The 26085-nt window shown below is 39.3% G+C and overlaps 1 protein-coding gene across 2 annotated transcripts in view; it reads left to right on the top strand.

The window, feature by feature from the left end:
• Nucleotides 1-6567: 6567 nt before the first annotated feature.
• LOC143286188 (mdm2-binding protein-like) overlaps nucleotides 6568-26085 on the top strand; it is a 35148-nt gene continuing 15630 nt past the window's right edge. For both annotated transcript variants that reach the window (XM_076593821.1, XM_076593820.1), the window contains exons 1-11: nucleotides 6568-6632; nucleotides 8403-8548; nucleotides 9232-9335; nucleotides 10964-11031; nucleotides 13846-13894; nucleotides 15525-15723; nucleotides 16778-16888; nucleotides 18801-18919; nucleotides 20906-20960; nucleotides 21506-21626; nucleotides 23666-23841. In XM_076593821.1, the coding sequence (XP_076449936.1) occupies nucleotides 6602-6632; nucleotides 8403-8548; nucleotides 9232-9335; nucleotides 10964-11031; nucleotides 13846-13894; nucleotides 15525-15723; nucleotides 16778-16888; nucleotides 18801-18919; nucleotides 20906-20960; nucleotides 21506-21626; nucleotides 23666-23841 (1179 nt within the window). In that variant the 5' untranslated portion in view covers nucleotides 6568-6601. The remainder of the gene's footprint in view (nucleotides 6633-8402; nucleotides 8549-9231; nucleotides 9336-10963; nucleotides 11032-13845; nucleotides 13895-15524; nucleotides 15724-16777; nucleotides 16889-18800; nucleotides 18920-20905; nucleotides 20961-21505; nucleotides 21627-23665; nucleotides 23842-26085) is intronic.

Genomic DNA, 26085 nt, shown 5'->3' with positions numbered 1-26085 from the left:
CGGGGTAAGATCCAGCCAGGGATAGGTGTCGGCCTGTTACACCGGGTTTCTGTTAGCGACACCACCTTGAATCATTCTCGAGAGCCGAGTAATCAACCTAATTTTACATTTTCCACGCTGCCTTAATGTTTGTTCCACACACGCTCGGTGGTGATGCAGGGCACAAACGCTATGCATCAAATTAAGATGACAAACATTGTATACACCTTCTTGAACAAGTATTGACCCTTTTAAAGTTTTATACCCATGAAACTCCCTTCCGCTTCCTTCCCCTTTACGCACAGAGAGAGAGAGAGGTCTGGGAGTGAGGCCCAGAGAGATAGGGAGGACAGGGGTGAGAGACAGACCAATAGACCAACACAGGAAAAACGCCCGAGGCTCACATCCCTCAGTTTATGCCCGTTCGCGTCTCGAATCCTACTGTGAAGGACAAACTAGTCAACTAGCCAAGTAACCAGCCCACCTTCTTCTCTGGGTATAGCTTAATCGGCTTCGACGAAGAGAGCCAGACCCGCTGCAGGAACTGAGTCCAGAAGACGTTTGTTGGTCATCTGAACTGGCGTCTGACACCACAGGGGATCGGAGTAGGCGGCCGTCCTGCGCATTCACAACAGAAGCAACAACTTCCCAGTGAGAAAACACACACACACACACACACACACACACACACACACACAGTGAGAACACACACACACACACACACGCACACACACACACACACACACAATGTGAGCGCACACATTCATGCTCTGAAAGAGTTCATTCCAATCACTTTCCAGCAACAATGTTACAAAAATATATGTCTTCGTTCTTAACTTTCGACTTTTTTTTCTTCTTCTTCTTTATCTTTTTGTTGTTGTTGTTGTTTTGTTTTGTTTTTGTGGGGGTTTTCGTTGTTTTTTTGTCAGCTCACCCAGATGTTTACTGAAATCATGCGTTATCTGTTTCTATTGGCCAGTTGATTTGTATGGTTAAATCGATTCTGTTCCTTTGTTCATTTCACCAAAAAATATATTGCCCATTCTCACTTTCTTGTAACATACAGGCATTATGTACATGCGCGTGTTCACACACACACACGCGCGCGCGCGCGCTCATGAGAAACATACGTAGGTTCTCCAAGACAGCAGAGGGAACTTGGCGCTCTCACACTGAGAGTACCCGGACAGAATGGACATTGCATCGTAAATCGAGGTCGAAATATCCTGCTGGACAGTGTCTATCCTATGCCGCGAAATCGATTCCGTATCTTTGTCATTGCCCTCGAAATTGTCCTTGTTCTCGATGCTGCTTGTGCTGTCAAAGGGGGTCACAATTTTTGGCACCACCTGTGAAGACAACACAAGGAAAGCAAAACATCCCCAGTGAATATACATCTGCGTCCATACTACAACCCACTACTGTACATAATATACAAAGCATGCGATGGCATTAAAACGCGATACGACTTAACATCCGGCTGTCCTAAGCAAGAACAGTACTTATCTACAACACAAGGGCCTACTGTGTGGCACATTGTTAAACAAAATAATATTATTATAAGACATATGAGTATAAAACTGTTTTAAATTGCGCTAGACGAAAAAAAAGAAAAGAAAAAAAAAGTGGGGGGGTGCGGGGGGGGGGGGGGGGGGCTATGCGTGCATGCACAAGCGCGCTCACCACAGTGGACTGTGTCAGTGACGGTGTCGGTGACGGGATCTGAAGTGATGTCCCACCGTCCGTATTTGTTGCGTTCACCATTGTGGAATGTGACTTTGCTGGCTGTGTAGTTGAGTTGTCGAAATTTTTTGATGCGGAGAAATTTACATCCGACTGTTTGGCTCCCACAGAGGTCTCTGTCGTTATCGCTGATGGATGTTGGCTTTTACCAGTTTTAGGCTGACCTCTTTCTTTGATTCCCAAAAGTGACTCCGGAACTGATGTGTGTGATGTCGTCAGTTCGTATTTCCACTCCTGGATTTCTGGATCTACTTGCATGGGCCTTTGTTTTCGCACACACGGTAAAATATGGCAGCAACGGCGTAAGCTACATCGACATGTTTTTCTGAATCTATACATACCGCGCACAACTTGCAATAAACAAAAACTTGAAAGTACATATCCGTTTTAGCAGCGCCTTGGATCAAGTGGTCACTGGATATTCCTTTCTTCATCAGACAACATAAAAGCAGTTACCGTTCGTACCCAACTCATCAGCAGTTTATCAACAGGGGATATAAGTTTCGCAGCCTCACAGCGTCACAAACCAGTCTTATCACGATAGTGAACAGCATCTCGACTTTCTGTTGTCAGTGATTTATGAGTGTTGATGTGAATTAGTAGAATATTTGCAAGAACACGGTCTGAAGTAAATTTGTATGGCTGAAGCAGAATGTGTAACTCCATGTCTGTCTGGCTGGGCACAATCATTTCTAGATCTTACCACGCTAGTATCTCTGGGTCTGAATTTTCTCGTCACTTACCGTCGGAATTTACCTATAAAGTTTGACTGATTTTTCCTCCTGTGTAGCTGCAAAGCCAGATTTCAAGATTATTATTTTCATTTGGGCACAGTTTCCGTCGCTAACGAAACTTTTAATACTTCAAAGGGATATAAATCTCCCATCATATCCTTTTGTCATGACATCTCAAAACACCAACCAGAATTGTAAAATGATGATAGTAATAATGATAATCATTATTATAAAAATAATAATAATAATAATCCCATTAATAAGATCAAATGAAAAAGCAATATCCTGCATGTTCCAATCACAAATGCAGTCCGAAAATATGTTTTTTCTCTTCTGGTGCGTGGCTTCCTGGCGACCTGACATCAATGGTTCCCTGTGGACTGCCGGTGCTGCGGCAGGACTGCGACAAGACGAACCTGGCGGTTGTGGCAGTGGGTGGGAAACTCGGAATGAGCGGCGTTGAAATAAAGCCACTGAAACGACGCAGAAAAAGTTTACTGGTATGGAAATAAACAGTGTGGTTATGATAAACAAAAACAACAAGATTCAAAACTATATAAATTAAACGTCCCGATAAAAATTGAACGCGACGTCGGTGTGTGTGTACTCGATCTTTACAACATGAGTACAGTATTAGTTAATCTGTCAGTAAATGGCTGTACGGTGTGCTATAAATCGTTGAAATCTTACAGTAAGAACAAGAACTGTTCAGAACACAACAATATAAGTCAGACGCAAAGTTCAGGCAAAATCGCTTCTGTGTGTGTGTGTGTGTGTGTTCAGGCAAACATACCCAGACCACAAGAAAACGACTTTGGAGTCAAATACTTTAATGTGTCAACATTACTTGTAGAAATCTAAAACTTTGTGCTGTAGATCTGAGCAGTCATAGCATCCATCAAGAGGGAGCCCTCTCTCCTTTCTCTTAGCTTGCATTTGCCCAGGGCCCCTACTAAAAAATATAGTTCCATATATTTTTTTCACATTCATTTTTGGTTTTTAGATAGACTGTTATTCACGGATATCTTATTTTGTAAGGATGGTTTAATATTACAATCCTCTTTTCTTTTTCTTTTTATTTCTCATCTGACAATTCTTTTTCGTTTATCCGCACCACGCATTGGCAAGATTAAAGATCGAAGAAAAACTTAGGACACACACACACACACACACACACACACACACACACACACGCACGCGCGCACGCACGCACGCACACACACACCGATGGGGTATGGATGGATGGAGGGAAAGAGAAGACGATGTCACACATGACCATACGGTCTGCTCAGGCTCTATTCTTCCGCTTAATCAATAATCATTTGCTGAAAAATCAGCCCGACTACCACAGGGCCTAGAATCGGTTCACTCGCACGTGCACGCATTCAGCATAATTAACAGATACAGAAACAGAAGATAGGACTATAATAAGCCTCACGGCTTTTCCTCGTCCCTTCTTGAAATATATGTTTTAAGGTTTGCATTTGCATGCTAATTTGCCTATCAATTAATTGTCAAAATCATATTTCTGAACTAATGATCTAGGGTCGTTATCCACAAGATTTTTGAAGTGGGTTATAGTGTTAGCTGATTTTGTTACCTTTAACCTTTAATAGTGCATTCCATCCTTTAACAGCTCTGATACTGAAGGACGATTTGCGAACTTTTGTCCTACAAAATTGTGTATAAAAATTTGTATTTGAACTTCTGCTTATGTCAGATTTGTTAGTTGAGAAAAAAGTGTTCGAGTCAATGTCATCAATTTTGTTTGTGATCTTGAAAACTTGTATCATATCTCCCCTATAGCATTTGTATTTCAACGAGTGTAAATTCAGTTGTATCAACCGATTTTGGTAATATAATTCCCCCAGTTCTGGCACCATTCTTGTTGCTCTCTTTTGAACCCGTTCAATTGTCACAGATTGCCTTTTTAATCTGGGATACCAATTTATATTTCCATATTCTACTATCGGTCATACAATAGTCTTACACAGGTTAGTAAATACATCTTTTTCCATAAAAGTAAAAGTTCTTCTTATAATACCCAATATCTTATTAGCTTTATTCATAGCTGACTGAATGTGGGCATCAAAAGACAAATTTTGATCAAATATTACACTAGGTCATTTTCCTCAACACACTCCGAAAAAACACTGGTGGTTTCGTCTATTTTCATAACATAGTCATGTTTTCGATTATTTTTTCCTAAGAGCAGAACTTTACAGTTGGACACGTTAAAATACAAATTCCACTTATTTGACACATTTAGTAAATTGTTCATATGTTCAGTTTTATCATAAATTTTAGTATCACCAGCAAAAACTTTACAACAGCTACTTACACAAACTGGTAAATCATTTATAGATATAGTGAATAAGATAGGCCCCAGAATACTACCCTGGGGAATCCCACTTAGAACCTGTGAAACTGATGAATAACTCTTACCAGCACGTACCTTCGGTAGTCTCCCAGACAGGAATGCTGTGATCCATTTTGAAATATTACCTGTAATGCCATATGCCTCTAATTTTGACAATAACCTGACATGTGGTATAGAGTCAAAAGCTTTTTTCAAATCAAAATAAATAATATCTATGGGTTCTTTGCCATCTATGAATTGTGTTAAATACTCCATCACCTCTAAAAGCTGTGTTATACATGATCTGTGTTGTTGTTTTTAATCCATGCTGACATGGTTAATATAAATTGTTTGAAACCATAAAATCAACTAATACAGCTCTAACTAATGACTGTAGTACTTTGCAGGATACACAAGTGAGGCTCACTGGTCGATAATTATTTGGCTCTGACATAGTGCCCTTTTTAAAAATGGCCTTAACTGCTGCCAATTTCCAGTCTTCTGGTACATCTCCTGACTCAACTGACTTATACAGAACACAAAATGGTACGGAAAGTTCTTCACATAGTTCCTTCAAAACTCTTGGGGGTATCTGATCTGGATCCTGTGCTTTATTGGGATTGAGAGCCTTCATTTTATCTTTTACAGCAGTAGGTGTTACAACTATATCAATCAGAGTGGAGGAATTTAGTTTCTCTTCTTTTTTTAGATGGGATGTAACTTAAATCTACTTTTGTAAAAACGTTTGCGAAAAAAATCATTTCAAATATGTGCTTTATCCACGTCACTGACGGCTAATTCCCCATTAACTGTCTTTAAAGGACTAATACCAGGGTTTGTCTTTGTCTTTGCTTGCACATATTTCCAAAAATATTTAGGGTTTGTTTTACATTCACTGAAAAGTCCTTTTTCATAGTCTCGTTTTTCTTCTTTGATGTCTTTGTTGCATTTATTTCTAGTTAGAATGTATTTTGGTGGTCTTAATTTTTTCTTGTCTTTAGGAACTTCTTATATAGATTGTACTTTTTTTTTCTTTTTTTTTCTTCTTCTTTTTTTTTTTTTACACTTTTCCTCACTTTACCTGTCATCCAAAGTGGCTTTGGACTTTTATTTGGTTTTAAGGGGGTTTGGGGAATATGCTTATCCATACTATCCAATATTTTAGTTTTAAGGTACAGCCAATAATCATTTACTGTGTTTCCGTCAAATTTACTCCAGTCAACTTTTGCCACTTCTTGTCTCATGGTTAGATAGTTTCCTTTTCCAAGGTCATATATCTATAACCTGGTTCACTGCTTTGTAAAAGTCCATCTGAATAAAGTTTAAAGGTTACGGTAAATCATGATCACTTTTACTACCGGGGGCTCAATGTGTAATGTCTGAAATAAAATTTTCATCACTTACTAAAACAAGATCAATTAAACTTGGTTTCTGACCTTCCCTTCTGCGGGTTGGAATTGTTACCATCTGGCTAAGAAACTGATGAATCTCTTACACATTCACGAAATGTGTTATACTCTTCATTTGACCACTCTCCATTCCAATTTATTTAACACACACATACAAACGAGCTGAGCACTTTTCATCCGTTTTTAAGTTGTTATCTTGTATCCTCTGTCTTTTTGTCCACGGAATTATTAAAGTTACAAGTCCGTGCTTTTTGTTTCGATTTCTGGCTTTGTCGTCTGCAAAAAGGCGAAACCCATGACACCGGAAGTAATCTCTCATATTCTTCCGGAAGTTAATGGACGGCGCCAAGGTTTGAGGCTGAAACTCAAAAGTCGACATGCACTACACCCTGATACTGTACGACAACGGTAAGATTTTACTCTTGTTTTCTGGACGACAGTAAGAGATGACAAGTAGATGTGTTTTGGTATATGTTCCACTCACCATTTAGCCGAGTGACCACTGTCCAACGGTGATTGACAGCAGTGTGTCACATGTTAGTTTTTTTGTTTTTTTTTCGTGAAAGCCTTATTATTCGAGTATGGATTGGATTGTCCATTTGCTAATATCTGGTTGTTTTGCAGATAAACGTGTTAGTGTGCACACAGAATTCCCTTTTAATGTTTTCCATATTGTTAAGTATAGTTGTAGGAATATAGCCTTGTAAATGTTACGAAAGACTACAAACAAACTTGTTTTCTGTATTTGTGCTTGTATCGATACATGTGTGTGTGCGTGCGTGTGTAAGTATGTGTGTGTGTGTGTGTGTGTGTGTGTTATCAGACATACTCATTTGAGTGTGTGTATATTGATAAAGATAAGGAAAAATAAGGATTGTTGCTACACAGCATGTGTGTGGGTGGAGGTGTGGAGTATGTGTGGTGGGGATGTATAATGTGTGTATGAGGGGTGCGTGGGGGGTGTGCTTGTATATTTTATATATGTGTTTTGTCATGTGTATGCATGTGCATGTGTGTTTGCACAGTTATGAACTATATCATATCAGGATCAGGATATTTTGATTATGCAAGTGTTTTTTTGTTTTTGTTGTTTTTTTGTTTTTGTTTTTTGTTGTTGTTGGGTTGTTGTTTTTTTTTGGGGGGTGGGGAGTGAATGAGGGGGCTTGTAATGATATAATTTTTAAAACAATGATATCCACACAGTTCAAATTAAACTTTTCTTTTGGAGGGCCAAAGGGCACCTTGCATGGTACAGAAAGTGAGTCGCATCTAATTGTAAATGAAGTAGGTCACTAGCTGTTTATACTATGTTGAAACAAGCTGAAAGCAGTAGACAATATTCATAACTGAACAGGTTTAGATCAGAACTAATAAAACTTGGATTGAAGAATTGAATTTTTAAAATATGAAAATTTTATACGAAACTGAGATAGCAACACTGAAACTAGTTATAAATCTTTTCATCAAACATTATACCATCTCCTCCAATTTTCTTTATAAAAATTCAGACTGCTTTGCAACTGCATCTTATTTTCTGTGCTTCAGGTCATCATTGTTTCTGCAGATTTTTTCTTTTTGTGTTGTAATGTTAACAATAGAAAGCAGTTTATGACACTGAGGTGAGGCAAATGAAGCAACATGTTTGTGACATTGAGGTGAGGCAAGTGAATCAACACATTTGAATCAACACTGTACAAGTGTGCACATCTGAGACAGAACACAAAATCTTATCAAGTGTTTGAACTAAATGAAGTAATACAAATAACACGGTACATGAAAGCAGATGACACTGCTGAAATATGTAATTTGGAAAGAAAATCTCTGACAGTGTCCTGTTGCTAAAATATATGAGTGCCACAAAGGCATGCTTGAGAAAGGTTTTACTGCCAAGGTTTTTTGTTTGCATATTCGGCAGCAGGCACATGATAAACTTGAACCCTGTTACATCATAGCATGATAAATGTGTTTCAGTTCACTGTTCTGTCATTTGTACATTACCATATGTTGCCATGTTTCTTTGTTGTGGTGGTGTGGGGTTTGGTTTTTTTGTGTGTGTGTGTGTGTGTTGGGGAGGGGGGAGGGGTGTGTGTGTGTGTGGGGGGGGGGGGGTATTCAGTTTAAGTGTTAAGTTATACTGCATTGTTTCAACTGGTAATTTTTAGTCGCTTGCAATTTCAGGGAAAGAAGGCCTCTGTTCAGCGAGATGTCTCTTGGAAAGCCTTCAGAAGAATGCAGGACTCTATCCACATCAGGGAGAGGTGGGGGTCACAGTTGGGGCAGGCAGTGTGTTGGTGAGATTTTGCTCAGTGAATCAAAACTTGGAGGTAAGTAATGGTCATGTGTTTCTTGTCACTTATATCTCTGATTAGGAATGAGTTAATCATTTCAGTGATTGAAAAATTTTGCAGCCACTTCCATGTTTTGATATGCTCATGATTTTTCTGTCTTTTTTAATTATGAGTCTGCCAGTGTCCCTCGCTGTCTCTTCTTAGTCCCTTCCCCCTTTCCTATATCTCCAACCCTTTCCCCTCCACACACGTTATCTGCATACTTTATGTTTGTTTGTTAGCTGTTGTTTTGGTATTTATTTCGTCAGACTGTTAATCAGTCGGTAAGGATGAGTATTTTGTTGATCAGCATAGTTACTTAAGTTCTTTTAAGATTGTTTATCAGTGTGTTCTACTGTTAACTGTAGTATATAGATAGTTATTCACGATCATGTTTGGTTTTCTTATCTTTGTAGCTGCCCAGGTTCTGCCAAGTTCAACAAGAATAATTCATATGTCCCTTCATTGCAAAATGGATTGCAAGTCCTCTCAGATGCTAACTGTATGTTTGCCAAGCCAAAAAACAGTCAACGAATGAAAATTGATTACTTAATGGCACTCTGTTTCATCATGATTACTTGTTGAAGTTTGGTTCCAGATTTCCATGTTTGATATATATATACAAAAACATATTATTTCTTTGAGTAGTGGTACACATTGAATAGTGTTGGCTGTGGCAGGTCATTGACAGCGCAAATGGTGGACAGTGGACTGCACTGAACTCTTTGGATGCTGAACATTTTCTTCACAGTTCAGACACAGTGTCTGAAGGGAATGAATGCAGGTAAGAACCATACATACATACATATATATGGCAAGTGTGTTCATTCTTTTGTTAGTTTTTTTTCTTTTTCTTGTATGTACCAATATGTTTTCCAAGTAGTGATGTCATCTTTGGAAAACTGGATCTGAGTCAGACTTGTCTGCTTGTTGACTCGGCTTTGTTACTCTGTTTGTCTGCTCTGTTAATGCATGTTGTTGTCTGGTGCTTGCTTTTTCTTTTTTAAAAACTTTTCTTTATTTTTTAATTTTTTACAGCATTCAGTTGAATGTATACAGCTCATTAACTTGTTCAATCAGAATCCAGTATGCTAGCCCTGATTTTCAGTCCCAACCGCCATTTTGCTTCATGCTCTGCTTTTGAAAAAATAATCAGTTCGCTTCCAGTTTCTCTCCTTTCACTCAATAAATTTTTCCCCAACTCAGACACTGCTCTTTATTCATGTCCCAAGGATGGACCATGTGATCACGTTCAGTCGATATTTTGTGTAGTATGTGATTTGGTTTCAATTTGCTTTGATGTTTAACATGAACCATGTCGTATCGAACAGTGGTAAAACTGAAGTGTTGCTGTTCAGTCCAGTCATGAGCGTTTATTGTCATTAACAATGTTGTCATATATTTAGTTTTTTGTGTCAGGTGGCTCCGCATGGTGGTCAGAATTTAGGTTTCAGACACAGATAGGGCGCATACAGCTGATAAGACGCAGGGGTCAGATTTAAGTAAAAAAAAAGTAGCATCTTATACAAGTTATAGGCCAAAAATTACTGTATGTGTTTTTAAACCATTGCAAATGCATTTAAAGTTTTTGTCAGTTTGTGATGTTAACCACTTTGTCATGGCGGCTGATTTCAGGAATAGTCTGATGATGCTAGAAACAGAAAAGTTTGCTGCATAGTGTTTATGCTTCTTAAACTTCATCAGTTTCAAAGGGAGATGTGTCATGTCAGTTATAATCTCCAATGCCAACACATCTTCAAGCTATAAGATCAATATATAATATTGACCACACCATGGACTGCAACACAATGTTTACAATGTTTATTGACAACCAGAGCATACATTACGACATGACATTGAAAAATGTGGTCTGGGGTTGAGTTACCCTGTATAACAAAGTCAAGTGCAGAGCTCCAGGTGCATGGTTAGAGGGTATTGATTGAATGAGCTGACTGGCGCAATAGCCGAGTGGTTAAAGCGTTGGACTGTCAATCTGAGGGTCCCGGGTTCAAATCACGATGACGGCACCTGGTGGGTAAAGGGTGGAGATTTTTACAATCTCCCAGGTCAACATATGTGCAGACCTGCTAGTGCCTGAACCCCCTTCGTGTGTATATGCAAGCAGAAGATCAAATACACATGTTAAAGATCCTGTAATCCATGTCAGCGTTCGGTGGGTTATGGAAACAAGAACATACCCAGCATGCACACCCCTGAAAACGGAGTATGGCTGCCTACATGGCGGGGTAAAAATGGTCATATACGTAAAAGCCCACTCGTGTGTATACGAGTGAATGCAGAAGAAGAAGAAGAAGATTGAATGAGAATTTGTTTTTTGTTTGTTTGTTGATTTCCGTAGATTCATTGTGTTGATCTTTTTATTCATTTCCCTGTTTGATTTGCTCATTTCAGTTCATCAGAGAGTGTCACTTTGCTGGCAGACTATCTGCATGACATTGCTGATAATCTTCCATACACTGGTAAGGAGGGTGTGGGTTTGTTTGTAAGTTGATGTGATTGTGTGTACAATGGTCTGTGTTTGTAAGTGGATGTGATTGTGTGTACAATGGTATGTGTTTGTTAGCAGATGTGATTGTGTGTACAATGGTATGTGTTTGTAAGTGGGTGTGATTTTGTGTACAATGGTATGTGTTTGTAAGTGGATGTGATTGTGTGTACAGTGGTGGTTATTTGTAAGTGGATATGATTGTGTGTACAATGGTATGTGTTTGTAAGTGGGTGTGATTTTGTGTACAATGGTATGTGTTTGTAAGTGGATGTGATTGTGTGTACAGTGGTGTGTGTTCGTAAGTGGATGTGATTGTGTGTTCAATGGTGTGTGTTTGTAAGTGGATGTGATTGTGTGTTCAATGGTGTGTGTTTGTAAGTGGATGTGATTGTGTGTACAATGGTGTGTGTTTGTAAGTGGATTTGAATGTGTGTACAGTGGTGTGTGTTTGTAAGTGGGTGTGATTGTGTGTACAATGGTGTGTGTTTGTAAGTGGATGTGATTGTGTGTACAATGGTGTGTGTTTGTAAGTGGATGTGATTGTGTGTACAATGGTGTGTGTTTGTAAGTGGATGTGATTGTGTGTACAATGGTGTGTGTTTGTAAGTGGGTATGATTCTGTGCACAATGATGTATGTGTGTGTGTAAATGGATTTGAGAATGTATATAATGGTGTATGTTTGTAATTGGGTATGATTGTGAGTACAATGGTGTGTGTGTATAAGTGAGTATGATTGCGTTTACAGCGGTCTGTGCTCATAAGTGGGTATGATTATGTATACAGTGTTGTGTGTGTGGGGAGGGTGTGGGGGGAGGGGCTTGGGAGGGTAAGATTGTATGAGCTGTTGTGTGTGTGTGTGTTTGCAAGCCGGTTTGATTATGTGTATTATGATGTGTGTTTGCAAGTGGGTTTGATTGTGTGTACAGTGATGTGTGTTTGCAAGTGTTTTTAGTAAGCTTTAGCTTTAGCTTTGATAATGTGCCTTGGTAAATTCCTGTCTGGACTGAACTGTTGACTCACCTGTACATGGACAAAATGACAAGACAAATGAAAGGAAGACTGCAAGAGCAATACCTTGCTTTATAACTCAGTCGATCCCATCTCATTGCGTGATAGTGCCAGAATCAATATTTTTCATTTCATCTGGTGGGCCCTCTGATAGGGCATAATCATAATGATGCATCCCTGACATTTAGAAATGGAAAGGACACATTGCATGCTCATTAAGTGGGTTCCGGGGGCGGTCTAAAGATGTCTTGAATGAACTCATGAAAAGAATGAAATTCCACCATGGGAGCTTCAGCTGCAAGGGTCATCCACTTTGAAGAAGAGTTATTTTGCCTTGGCCTTTCCTCGGCCCAGAAACCCAGACAATCATGGTTAGAAGATTAGACTTGCTAGCCTTTGTATGTGTGTAGCAATGGAGATTTGATCAGAATGTGCAGCATCAGAGTGAGCCTCTAAAGGCAGTCTGGAACCCAGTAGAAATTTGGTAAAAGAGTCGACGGGCGCAATAGCCGAATGGTTAAAGTGTTGGACTTTCAATCTGAGGGTCCCGGGTTCGAATCACGGTGACGGCGCCTGGTGGGTAAAGGGTGGAAATTTTTACAATCTCCCAGGTCAACATATGTGCAGACCTGCTAGTGCCTGAACCCCCTTCATGTGTAAATGCATGCAGAAGATCAAATACGCACGTTAAAGATCCTGTAATCCATGTCAGCGTTCGGTGGGTTATGGAAACAAGAACATACCCAGCATGCACACCCCCGAAAGCGGAGTATGGCTGCCTACATGGCGGGGTAAAAACGGTCATGCACGTAAAAGCCCACTCATGTACATGCGAGTGAACGTGGGAGTTGCAGCCCACGAACACAGAAGAAGAAGAAGGTAAAAGAGTCCATGGAACCCAAAGATTTTTTTAACTTTGCAGAAGCCCTGAGTGGTGTTGTAATATTGTTGCTGTGTCGTCTTCCTTATGTTTCACAGACTTTTTTTCTATGCTGAATTAAAACAAAAAGATTTTTTCATACGAAGAAGAGGTGGATTTTTTTTTTTTTTTTTTTTTTTTAAGAAGTTTAAATGAACATTTGTAAAGTGAATGATGGTTAGAATAATATTTTCCAAGCTGCGTTTTGGTAAGATAATGATAATGATTGTGAATGATTGTTGAAGAGCACTGTTCTGCTTTGTGCAGGACTCAGTGTGCCTTACATCAGTCAGTGTATATCACTTACTTCACACAGAACATGCACACATGTGTACTCACCTGCGAACATGTACATGCTTAGAACCCTCATCCCCCCTCCCCCCACCCTCCCTTCTTATCCCCACCCCTCACACACATATAGAATTTCACATAATTTCTGCACAGTCAATTCATTATTAGGCTGGTCATTTGGATGAGATGATAAACCAAGGTCCCATGTGCAGCAAGAACTTAGCACTCATAAAAGAACCCACGGCAACAAAAGTGTTATCCTGGCAAAATTTGGTAGAACATCACTTTTGATGGAAAAGCAAATACACTTGCAGGCAGGGTAGGTGGGTCAGGGGAACAAAAACGAAAAAAAAAAAAAAAAGAAGAGGTGGCACTCTCATTGTAGTAACACACTCTCCCTGGGGAGAGCAGCCCACATTTCACATAGAGAAATATTTTGTGACAAAGAGTAATACAGGACAATACAATACAACAACACAACACAACACAACACAACACAACACAATTTGGGTTGCGTGAATCATTACAAAGCTGCATCTGATATAAGATCTATATGCTGTTTGCAGGGTTCACTTTGGATGTCTACACTGTCAACCTCAATATGAAACAGGAAAGGTAAGGTGGTACTATTGCTCATGTCAGTTTCTTGTTTGGTGTGAAGCAGTGGTCTTGAAATTTCAAAAAGAAAGACAAGTGTTTCAAAACCTGTACAGATTTTATTCAATTTGAATATTTGTTTCTTCTTTTTTCTTCTTTTTTTCTGAGTCTTCTGATTGCTAAGAGTGCACTATATATATCTTTTTCTTTTTTTTTTAATGTAAGTCTTGTTTTGTGTGTGTGTCTTTCCAGGCCTGCTATGATTGACAGTGTTTCAGCTCTGTCATTGGCTGTGCCATTACTGTTTATAAGTAACAATGATAAAAAAAAAAATAATAATAATAATAGGCCTAATGTCATTCTGTCTGCCTGTTTGTATGCCTCTCTTGTTCTGTCTCTCACACTGTCTTTGTCTCCATACTCTCACACACACTTGCACACAAGCCTTCACACATGCAGTTTCATACATCTTTTAATGCTCTAAATTTTCTTCCATTTGCCTGCTTATTCATCCGTGATCCCTGACACCACATAAACGATTTAGGTTATTCATCCGTGATCCCTGTGACACCACATAAACGATTTATGTTATTCATCTGTGATCCCTGTGCCACCACATTAATGAACTGTGTTATTCATCTGTGATCCCTGTGACACCACATAAACTATTTACGTTATTCATCCGTGATCCCTGTGACACCACATAAATGATTTGTGTTATTCATCCGTGATCCCTGTGACACCACATTAATGAACTGTGTTATTCATCTGTGGTCCCTGTGACACCACATAAACTATTTACGTTATTCATCCGTGATCCCTGTGACACCACATAAACGATTTGTGTTATTCATCCGTGATCCCTGTGCCACCACATTAATGAACTGTGTTATTCATCTCTGATCCCTGTGACACCACTTTGATCATTATGATTTAATTAACTGTATTATTTATTTGTCATCCCTGTCACACCACAATAATGAACTATTTTATCCAACCATGATCCCTGCCACACCATATTAATGAACCATGTCACTCATCCGTGATCCCTGTCACGCCACATTAATGAACTGTGTTAATCATCAGTGATTCCTGCCATACCACACCCTGTCATACCACATTACTGAACTATGTTGCTCATCCGTGATCCCTGTGACACCACATTCATAAACTATGTCATTCATTTATGATCCCTGTGACACCACATTAATAAACTATGTCATTCATTTATGATCCCTGTGACACCACATTAATAAACTATGTCATTCATTTATGATCCCTGTGACACCACATTAATAAACTATGTCATTCATTCATGATCCCTGTGACACCACACTAATAAACTATGTTATACATCCATGATCCCCATCACACCATATTAACTCACTCAGTACGGCCAGTCCTCTCTTCTCCTCTACACAGACCCCTCGGATGTCCAGTGGGTGTCTGAATGACCCAACCTTTAGCTTCCGTCGTCAGAATTGTGGTATTCTTTGTCAACATTCACATCTTCAGTATAAGAGCCTTCCGCTTGCAATATTTTGATGATGGTAATTGGGGTGAAACACTGTTAAAGTCTTCTCTTTCGCTGTTCGTATTGAAAGAGTTAATGAACCATGTTGCTCATCCGTGATATGTGTCGGCCCAGCTGCCTTCTGACTGTTGGCGCCTTGTTGCGGCTGCGGGAATGGCACAAGGGGCAGGTGAGAATTGTTGCCGATGGCGACGAGCAGCAGGACGGTGTGATGCAGACACTGTGTGCAGTTCTTCACGCCACCTTCCTCCACCCTGATCAGCTGTGTTCCTGTGCTCGGTGGCCCGTGTGGAGAGGGGATCTGGTGTGGCCGGTAGGGGTTCAGTCCCGTTTGGGCTTTTTTTTTTCTTTGGTTTTGTTGTTGTTGTTGTTTTAAATACTTTCTGTGCCTGTCTGTGCCTGTGATTTTTTTTTTTTTTTTATAAATTGAGTCTGTTCTGCAGATCATCTTGTCCTGGTTCAAGAAATGTCTTTATACTGGGTTTATGACATATTTAAGTAAGGTTTATAATGTTGATGAATTGGGTTCATGTAATGCCATTATGTTGGATTTGTAAAGAAATGTCTTTATGTAATAAGTTTGTTACATTGAGGTCTTAAAGACATCTTTGTATTCGGTTTATAATGTCACTATATTGGGTTTATAAAGAAATATTTTAATTTTGGGTTTATAGGGGGGACAGGCATCAGCTTTTTTAAAAACATTTTTTAATTATCAGGTGTGTTGTAGCATGTAAGGATCAGTCCACATGCTTTGAGTTTGACGCCTCCTTGAAACTGAAACTGCAAACAATAGCACTACAACAACCAAAACAAGACTAATTTTTAAATATGCTTTTCACTATGGGCTCGTCCAACACTGGCTGAAACATAAAACACAACCAGTGGTTTGGTATTACTTTGAGAAATGACGATCATTACATTATTCAGGGCTGGATCAGTACATAATCAGTATGTAATTCATCAAGGTTCTGAGCGGACTTGCCAGAAATGCCACTAGTCAGTGTCAAGAACTTTCTCAGATGTAAGGTTAAATCGCCGCATGAAACGCCTCAGTGTTGCAGATAGATGAGGGCAGTGGTTGGGATGTTTCATATGAAGGTAGAAATGGGATGGGAAGTCATGGAAGGCAACACAGGTCTAACGTCTCTTTTAATACACTTGCAGTGTTTTTTTTTTTTTTTTTTTTTGTTTTGTTTTTTGTTGTTTTTTTCTGTTGTCTTCTGTTCAGTAGTGCTGCCTGGCAGATGTGGTGTAGCGTACATGCATGGATTTGTCCAGTGACACCTTCTTGAGAAATTGAAACTGAAACTGAAACTTTCTTTTTTTCTTCTTTTTTTTTATGAAGCAAAACATTGGTGTTTCAGGGGGAGAAAGGCTTTGTTCAGCAAGGGGTGTGTCTGGAGTGTGGGGACTGGGAACGCCTGGAAAACAAGCTTTGGGAACTTCACTTTTGGAGTCACAGCTCCAGCTACAAGGTTGTTACTTTACAGACTGTGAGGAGTGATTGGATCTTCAGATAGTGTCTTCGTTGGATAGATGTTGTTTTGTTTTAATGTGCCTTTTTTGGGAGAAAAGTGTCAAGACATGCATCAAAAACAGGTTTTGGGTTTTTAAAAGAAAAATGGATCATATAATTAAAGTTTTGAAAGCTGATTTGCAATTGTAAAATATTATTTCTTCAAACCTTTTTGTGAAGATTTCATTATAAACAGTTTGGAAAAGTTACATTGAAAAGCATAGCTGTGATTATAATATGAAAACAATTTCTTTTATATTGTCGCTTATGTGAAAGGGCTTGTATGTATTGGTTGAATAGTTTACGTATAAACAAGTTAAAGATTAGTTGTTGTTTTTTAATACCATCTTGCTTGTGTCCTTTATCTGCTGTTTTTGACATGATGATAGATATTTTGAAATGTGATGCAGTATTAGGAGACAGATATGGTGACAGCGTGAGAAATCACCAGGGAAAAAAGAAGAAAGGAAATAAAGATAAAGTAGAGACAGACAAAGAGTTAAAAAACAAAAGAAAAAAAAACCAAGAAAAACAACAGCAACAACAAAACAACAATAAAGATGATTGTTTTCTTCACAAAATAACATTCGTATTGCAAGGGCTTATTGTTTCATACAGACATAACATTGAGTGACAAACTTTAAGACATTTTCATTGCATTTTTTGGTGTGTTTTGTTTTGTTTTTGTTTTTTTGTTTGTTTTTTGTTTTTTAATTAGTATAAAAGATATGGAATCCATGGCACAAACTACCCCTCTTGTGTAGGCACTGGAAGAAGAATGTTTCAGAAACTTTCCTGATTAGCTGTAGGAGGACTGTTGAATACTGAGTAGTGCTGAACACTCCTTTCCACATAATTTTACTCCATGAAGCCATTTATATATATATATATTTTTTTTTTTTTTTTTTTTTTTTCAAGGCCTGACTAAGCGTGTTGGGTCACGCTGCTGGTCAGACATCTGCTTGGCAGATGTGGTGTAGCGTATATGGATTTGTCCGAACGCAGTGACGCCTCCTTGAGCTACTGATACTGATACTGATACTGATTCAGGTCATAAGTGCTGCATGCTATCAACAGTTGCCCTTTTCACTTCAAAAATATGACTTGAGACTGTACACAGACAGAAAGATTGTTGTCCTTGCAAGTTGTCATTTTGATATGGTTAGTGCTTACAAGTTGTCATATTGATTTGTAAGAAAGCCTGATAACAGCATCAAAAGAAACAGTATTTGGCAGATGATGATCTCTCATCAGTTGTTGAAGTGGAATGTGTGGTGTTCTACAAGTGAATGGGGCAGTATTCTTTGTGACCCTAGTACACTTGGTAATAAAGACATATTGTATTGTAGTGTATTGTATTGTAGTGTATTATATTGTATTCTGTTCTATTCTATTTTCTATGGGAGAAAAGTGTCAAGACATGCATCAAAAACAGGTTTTTGGTTTTTTGGAGTGATGGCCTGGAGGTAACGCGTCCGCCTCAGAAGCGAGAGAATCTGAGCGCGCTGGTTCGAATCATGGCTCAGCCGTCGATATTTTCTCCCCCTCCACTGGACCTTGAGTGGTGGTTTGGACGCTATTCATTCGGATGAGACGATATACCGAGGGTCCGTGTGCAGCATGCACTTAGCGCACGTAAAAGAACCCACGGCAACAAAAGGGTTGTTCCTGGCAAAATTCTGTAGAAAAATCCACGTCGATAGGAAAAACAAATAAAACTGCATGCAGGAAAAAAAATTTTTTTAAATGGGTGGCGCTGTAGTGTAGCGACTCGCTCTCCCTGGGGAGAGCAGCCCGAATTTCACACAGAGAAATCTGATGTGATAAAAAGAAATACAATACAATACAATACAATATTCTATTCTACTCAGGACTGGAGGGTGGAGGGATGGAACACAGACCTCCGGCTTGGTCCCCAGATGGAGGTCCTGACACACATCTGTCTGGCATCCATGCCTCTCTACCTCTTTGATGACTTCAGCCTCCAACTGTATCCTTTGCCTGAAGTGTTGGCAGTTTCATCGTCAGTTAGTTCAGTCAGTGTGTGCAGTTATCTTTTGCCTGAAGTGTTGGCAGTTTCATCGTCAGTTAGTTCAGTCAGTGTGTGCAGTTATCTTTTGCCTGAAGTGTTGCCAGTTTCATCGTCGGTCAGTGTGTGCGGGTGGAGACTCCCCCTTAATTCCTTTGTTTTGAAATGATCCCTCTGTAAGGGGTATTCCTTTGTTTTGAAAAAATCTCTCTTTAAGGTGTTTAGTTTTCCTTTGTTTTGAAATGATCCCTCTGTAAGGGGTATTCCTTTGTTTTGAAACAATCCCTGTGTAAGGGGTATTCCTTTGTTTTGAAACAATCCCTCTGAAAGGGGTATCCTTTGTTTTGAAATGATCCCTATGTAAGGGGTTTTCCTTTGTTTTGAAATTATCCCTCTGTAAGGGGTATTCCTTTGTTTTGAAACAATCCCTCTGTAAGGGGTGTTCCTTTCTTTGAAATGATCGCAGTGTAATTGTAAGGGTATTCCTTTGTTTTGAAATGATCCCTATGTAAGGTGTTTAGTTTTCCTTTGTTTTGAAATGATCCCTATGTAAGGGGTATTCCTTTGTTTTGAAATGATCCCTATGTAAGGGGTATTCCTTTGTAAGGGGTATTCCTGTGTTTTGAAATGATCCCTATGTAAGGGGTATTCCTTTGTTTTGAAATGATCCCTATGTAAGGGGTATTCCTTTGTTTTGAAATGATCCCTATGTAGGGGGTATTCCTTTGTTTTGAAATGAACCCTGTGTAAGGGGTATTCCTTTGTTTTGAAATGATCCGTATGTAAGGGGTATTCCTTTGTTTTGAAATGATCCCTTTGTAAGGGGTTTTCCTTTGTTTTGAAATGATCCCTATGTAAGGGGTATTCCTTTCTTTGAAATGATCGCAATGTAATTGTAAGGGTGGGTATTGCTTTGTTTTGAAATGATCCCTATGTAACTGGTATTCCTTTGTTTTGAAATGATCCCTATGTAAGGGGTTTTCCTTTGTTTTGAAACGATCCCTTTGTAAGGGGTTTTCCTTTGTTTTGAAACGATCCCTCTGTAAGGGGTATTCCTTTGTTTTGAAATGATCCCTATGTAAGGGGTATTCCTTTGTTTTGAAACAGTCCCTCTGTATTCCTTTGTTTTGAAATGATCCCTATGTAAGGTGTTTAGTTTTCCTTTGTTTTGAAATGATCCCTATGTAAGGGGTATTCCTTTGTTTTGAAATGATCCCTATGTAGGGGGTATTCCTTTGTTTTGAAATGAACCCAGTGTAAGGGGTGTTCCTTTGTTTTGAAATGATCCCTATGTAAGGGGTTTTCCTTTGTTTTGAAATGATCCCTATGTAAGGGGTATTCCTTTGTTTTGAAATGATCCCTATGTAAGGGGTATTCCTTTGTTTTGAAATGATCCCTATGTAAGGGGTATTCCTTTGTTTTGAAATGATCCCTATGAAAAGAGGATGGCTTAAGTTTTGGCTAGTCTGCCTGTTAAGGTGTAGTAAAAGTAATCAAGTTCAAAATTTGGTGTACTATTTGCAACATCTGTTAGATGTAAAAAAATATTTCAAGGAAAATCCCTTGCTTGCTCCATGCTGTTAATCTGCAGAACAGCCTCTCATACAGATCATACGTGATCTTGGAGAGTAAGTTCTGATTGTCTCTGGATCAGTGTCTCAGTGTTTTACTTTCTTAGCAGTGCCAGAACTGCAGCGTGTCATTATCACCCTTTCTGCCTGAGAGGTTTTCCAGTGAAGTGTGGTGACTGGAACTTTCAGAGTTCACACTCCAACATCCTGATTGTGTGGAAGGTCCTGGAGACAGATGATTTTTTTTTTTTTTTTGGTGGTTTATTTTTTTGCATCCATCTTTATGTATGTCAATTCATAATGAAGGTTAATGTGATCTAGTTGTTGTGGGTATGAAAGTACACATGTTTTATGGGTGTTGCTTCCTGAGCAGAAGACATGTGAATCCAGAAACAACGTTTGGACGACTTGTGGAGACATTGAATCAAAAGGTGAGCTGTCTGTCTATCTGTCTTGGTCCATGTGTCTGTCTGTCTTTTTCTGTCTTTGTCTGAATCTCAGATTCTTTTTCTGAATTTCAGTCACTGTCTTGTGACCGTGAGTTGTAAAGTGACCTGGCATGAAAATGGTGTATTGTTTGATTAACATTGGCAGGAATTTTCTGTCAGCCAAACCTTGTCAAATAATCAAGCCATTTTATTTTGTGTATTTTTCCCCCAAGGATTTTCTTTACTGAGTTATGAGCATCCACGACAGAAGACAGCTTATTGACATTTTCATGTGTTAAATTATTGTTATTAACACTGACGCCAACATATTAGTTCCTTTAATGCTGTTATTAGACCGAGGACTCCAGAACTGGTCTGTGTCAGATTCACTGATTTAGTTATCTGTATCCCTTTTATCACTCAAGCTTACATGAGGTGATTTAAGGCCCAGTTTGTGGTGCTGGATCATGTGTACTTTCTTTCGCTCAGTTCAAGTCCTGAAAGAGCTACGCGGTCAGCTGGATTGTGAGTGGGGTTATTTTGTTCAGGACGCCTTACTGCTGAGAATCCCGCTGTATGTGAAAGGCATCATACCCATGGCATCGTCCCATGGCCTCACCACCTCAGCCTGGAAAGAAGGGATTGCTGCGTCAGAACGGCCTACCCCTGGTATGTGGAGGATTCTCCGTTGAGTCTTATACATGTTGAAATACACTGAGTATCAAGATTTTCTGTCTGTTGTGTAATATGAATACACTGCGTATGTAAACATAAATGAAATTGCTTATTAGGATTCTCAATCTGCTGTGTAAGTGCCGTCTGGCAAGCGGCTTTGTCCTATCCAGCTTTTCATTTCTTTCTATTCCAATTGAAGTGCATGGGTTGACAATGTGAGTCCATTCTCCTTTCGGGGGTTTTTTTTTTGTTTGTTTGTTTTTTGGTTTTTTTGGTTTTCCAGCAAGTCTTGACACTCTTTCTCCCTTTTTTCTGCAGTGTATGGTGTACCATCTGTGCTGTTTTGGTGATTAGGTAGTGATGTTGTGAACACTGGTATGGGCACTAGCTGTCCATTCTGCAGTGGGGTTTTTTGGGGGTTTTGGTTTTTTCCCCTATATAAGCCCTTTTTTGTGTGGCTTTGAAATGTTTTTATTCTTTTTTACAATTTTTTGTAATCTAGGGATGTTTGAATTGAAGGGATGATGTCTTCAGTACAGCCTTGTCTTTATTTCTGTAATCCGTTCAGCCCTAAAGAATGAACATCCTCAGCCGGTTTTCCTGCTGTATTGATGTGGAAAAACGAAGAAAGTATACTGAAATTTACCAAATTTTTTTTGGTCATATATGACATGTGTGGACAGAGATGGAAATTTATATGCGATAGAAGTTAGTTCTCTTCACTCGTGGTTTATGCATACGTAGAAACGGGTACACCATTTTATAAAACAAATTTTGACACAAGAGTAGTACTCTGAGTTAAATAGCTTAATGGTCAGGTGTCAGTTGCATTGCTTGGGTTCTAACTTTTTGACAGTTAGACGTGACTAAATGCCTATGTTGACTGAACTACGCCATTGGTAAGTTCCATACTACACACAGTTAGTAGCGGGGTTACGACCATACTAGGCTGTTCCGTCCAAGCAATGCAACTTGATCCTGGAGCATATGTCCTGAACTGTGTTGGTTTGTATATTTGTTTGTTGTTGTTTTTTTGTTGTTGTTTTGTTTTTGTTTTGTTTTTTTTGCTGCCCCATCATCTGCACCGTTTCAGTGGCATTACTCCCACGCCGCTCATTTAGATTCCCCCATACACGGCCACACCCGGGTTCGTCCATCGCAGTCCCAGCATTGGCAGTCCATAGGGAACCATCGATGCTAGGTCGCCAGGAGGCCACACACCAGAGGAGACCCTGCACTGCTGCTGAGTCACTCGGTGGTGTTCAGTGGTGCCTGTTCTGTTTTAACGTACTTAGGACACCACCTACTAAGCCCCCTACTAACGACAATAATGGCTTAGTCGTGGAGCCAGACTGAGTGAGCGTCCCTCCCAGAGTGGAGACCGCCACCACGTCCCTCAAACAACAGCCCCCCATGAATCTGCCGATACTGACGACATTGACAGGACTCACCCCAAGCACGGAAGTGGAGGGGTATCGAAACTGAGGTCACCATGAGAGCAGGGCATGAAAGGCCACAGACTTTGAGACTATTTTGTTTATATTGATGACGATGAAGGAGGAGGAGGATGACGATGATGATTGTTGTTGGGTTTTTTATATATATGACGGATCTTAGTTTAGTGTGACAGATTTTTTATTTAGTTGGGCAGTCCTGATATGGTCCTGTATGGTCGGTTGGACAAAAATGTCAAGAGTGAAAAATGTGTTCAGTTACATCTTTACAGTGAGTGATTCAACAGGGGTTGTTTTCTTCCACATCTGGGTTTTGATTCTTTCCTTTTCATGCTAATCAGTCATTTGTCAAACATCAATTCTTTGATAATTGAATGTCAGGTTTTGTTGAAGCTAGAGTTTGATATATAAAAATGTATATAAAGTTTTTATGAAGTGCAGTGTTTTAATTTCAAGAACTGATTATCAGCCATTAATAATCTCAAATTAACCAGCTGCACCAGTTGGGACAATACCTGTTTCTTTCAAGCCCATGTTTTATGTCGGAAACCCTGTGTTGTTGCATGACATGCGGAACAGATCCAGAGAGAGGCTCGTTGTCATGCCGACAGCACCTCTTCCTGATGGTCAGCGGGGGTCAGGACCCCGCCTCCCCTCTCACCGCCATCGTCCTGCGCTCCCCTTCAGAGGTCAGCACCGAGCTGTTTGAGGAAATCCACCAGGCCTCCTACTTCATCTGTGACCTGGACTTGCAGGTAGGTTGTCAGATTATTACTGTTGTTATTTTATGTCAGATTATTACTGTTGTTGTTGTATTGTCTTAGACTATGATTCTCAAACTAGGAGGCAAGATTGCACTGGCTCTTAGTGCTGCATCCTTGGGGGCTAGTTGGCCTTTGTGAACCATCCCAGTGCCGACTGTCCTAAAACCCTCTTGGCTGAGAGAGTGGGGATGTAACTTGGGCAAGAAATTCTCCACTATAATCAAATTCTAGTCCAGATAGTCAGTACAGCAGTTGCCTCCTCTGCTTGGTCTGATGGTCATCGTTGGACACGACTATCATATATATAGAGAGAGATAGATAGATATATGTATATAATATATATATATATATATATGTATATACATTTTGTCACAACAGATCTCTGTATGAAATTCAGGCTGCTCTCTCCTCAGGGCGAGCGTGTCACAACAGTGCAACACCACCCTTTTTTTTTTCTGTGTGCTAGCGTATTTGTTTTTCTGTCAGAGTGGATTTTTCTACAAAATTTTGCCAGGGACAACCCTTTTGTTGCTGTGGGGGTCTTTAAAGTGTGCTAAGTGCATGCAACACATAGGATCTCGGTTTGTCGTCTCATCCTCAGTCAAATGACTAGCATCTAGCCCACTTCTCATCGTCTTGTGAAGGGGGAGAAAATATTAGTGAGTGTGGGATATTACTGCTTAATTATTGTGAAATGGATGGTAGGTTGTTGGATTATTATGGTTAAATGAATGGGAGGTCGTCAGATTATTACTGTCAAATGGATGGTATGGTACCAAATTATTGTGGTTAAATGGGTGGTAGGTGCCAGATTATTATTATCATTCAATAGGTGGCAGGTTGTCAAATTATTACTGTTTAATGGATAGTAGGTTGTCAGTTTATTACTGTTGAGCAGATGATAGGTTGTCAAATTATTTTTGTCAAATGGATGGTAGGTCATCAGATTATTGCTGTTAAATGGATGGTAGGTCATCAGATTATTGCTGTTAAATGGATGGTAGGTCATCAGATTATTGCTGTTGAATGGATGGTAGGTCATCAGATTATTGCTGTTAAATGGATGGTAGGTCATCAGATTATTGCTGTTAAATGGATGGTAGGTCATCAGATTATTGCTGTTAAATGGATGGTAGGTCATCAGATTATTGCTGTTAAATGGATGGTAGGTCATCAGATTATTGCTGTAGAATGGATGGTAGGTCATCAGATTATTGCTGTTAAATGGATGGTAGGTCATCAGATTATTGCTGTAGAATGGATGGTAGGTCATCAGATTATTGCTGTTGAAAAGAAGGTAGGCAGTCAAATCAAAATTGTTGTAAGATATATGGCTTTCTGTAAACTTATTGTTGTTACATAAATGATAGGTTGTCATATTATTGTTATCATTAAATAGTAGGTTGTCCCATTATAGGTTGTCATGTTATTGTTATCATTAAATAGTTGTTCCATTATGAATGTTAAAGGGATAGTAAGTTGTAAAATAGCATTATTAGATAGTTGGAATTGTGAAATTATTATTGTTGAATATCTGTAGTGGGTTGTCAAATTATTATCCTTGAATGGTTGGTAGATTTTAAATCATTATCATCCTGAAACAGATGGTAGGTTCTCAATATTATCCTTAAATAGACAGAAGGTTGTCAAATCATTATTATCAGATACATGGGTAAATGATCAAACTGCTATCATGAAATACATGTAAGTTGTCAACTTGTTATTCTGAAGTAGATAGTAGGTAGTCAGATTATTAAATTGGTGATTGAAATGTTAATCATCATCATGCTCTTGATATAATTGTCAGTTATCAATACAAAATTTTAAGAATCTTTGGAAAGTGAATAATAACTGGAACATATCCAAAGTAAAAACTCTGAAAGGAAAAACATGGATTGACTCAAGCAGAGTGACGGGCGCAATAGCCGAATGGTTAAAGCGTTGGACTTTCAATCTGAGGGTCCCGGGTTCGAATCACGGTAACGGCGCCTGGTGGGTAAAGGGTGGAGATTTTTATGATCTCCCAGGTCAACATATGTGCAGACCTTCCAGTGCCTGAACGCCCTTCGTGTGTATATGCAAGCAGAAGATCAAATACGCACTTTAAAGATCCTGTAATCCATGTCAGCGTTCGGTGGTTTATGGAAACAGGAACATACCCAGCATGCACACCCCCCGAAAGCAGAGTATGGCTGCCTACATGGCTGGTTAAAAACAGTCATACACGTAAAAGCC

The sequence above is a fragment of the Babylonia areolata genome, chromosome 9 (assembly GCF_041734735.1).
Source record: "Babylonia areolata isolate BAREFJ2019XMU chromosome 9, ASM4173473v1, whole genome shotgun sequence".
Classification (NCBI taxonomy): domain Eukaryota; kingdom Metazoa; phylum Mollusca; class Gastropoda; order Neogastropoda; family Buccinidae; genus Babylonia; species Babylonia areolata.
Note: the sequence above shows the minus strand (reverse complement) of the source record. Positions and strands in the feature narration are given on the sequence as shown.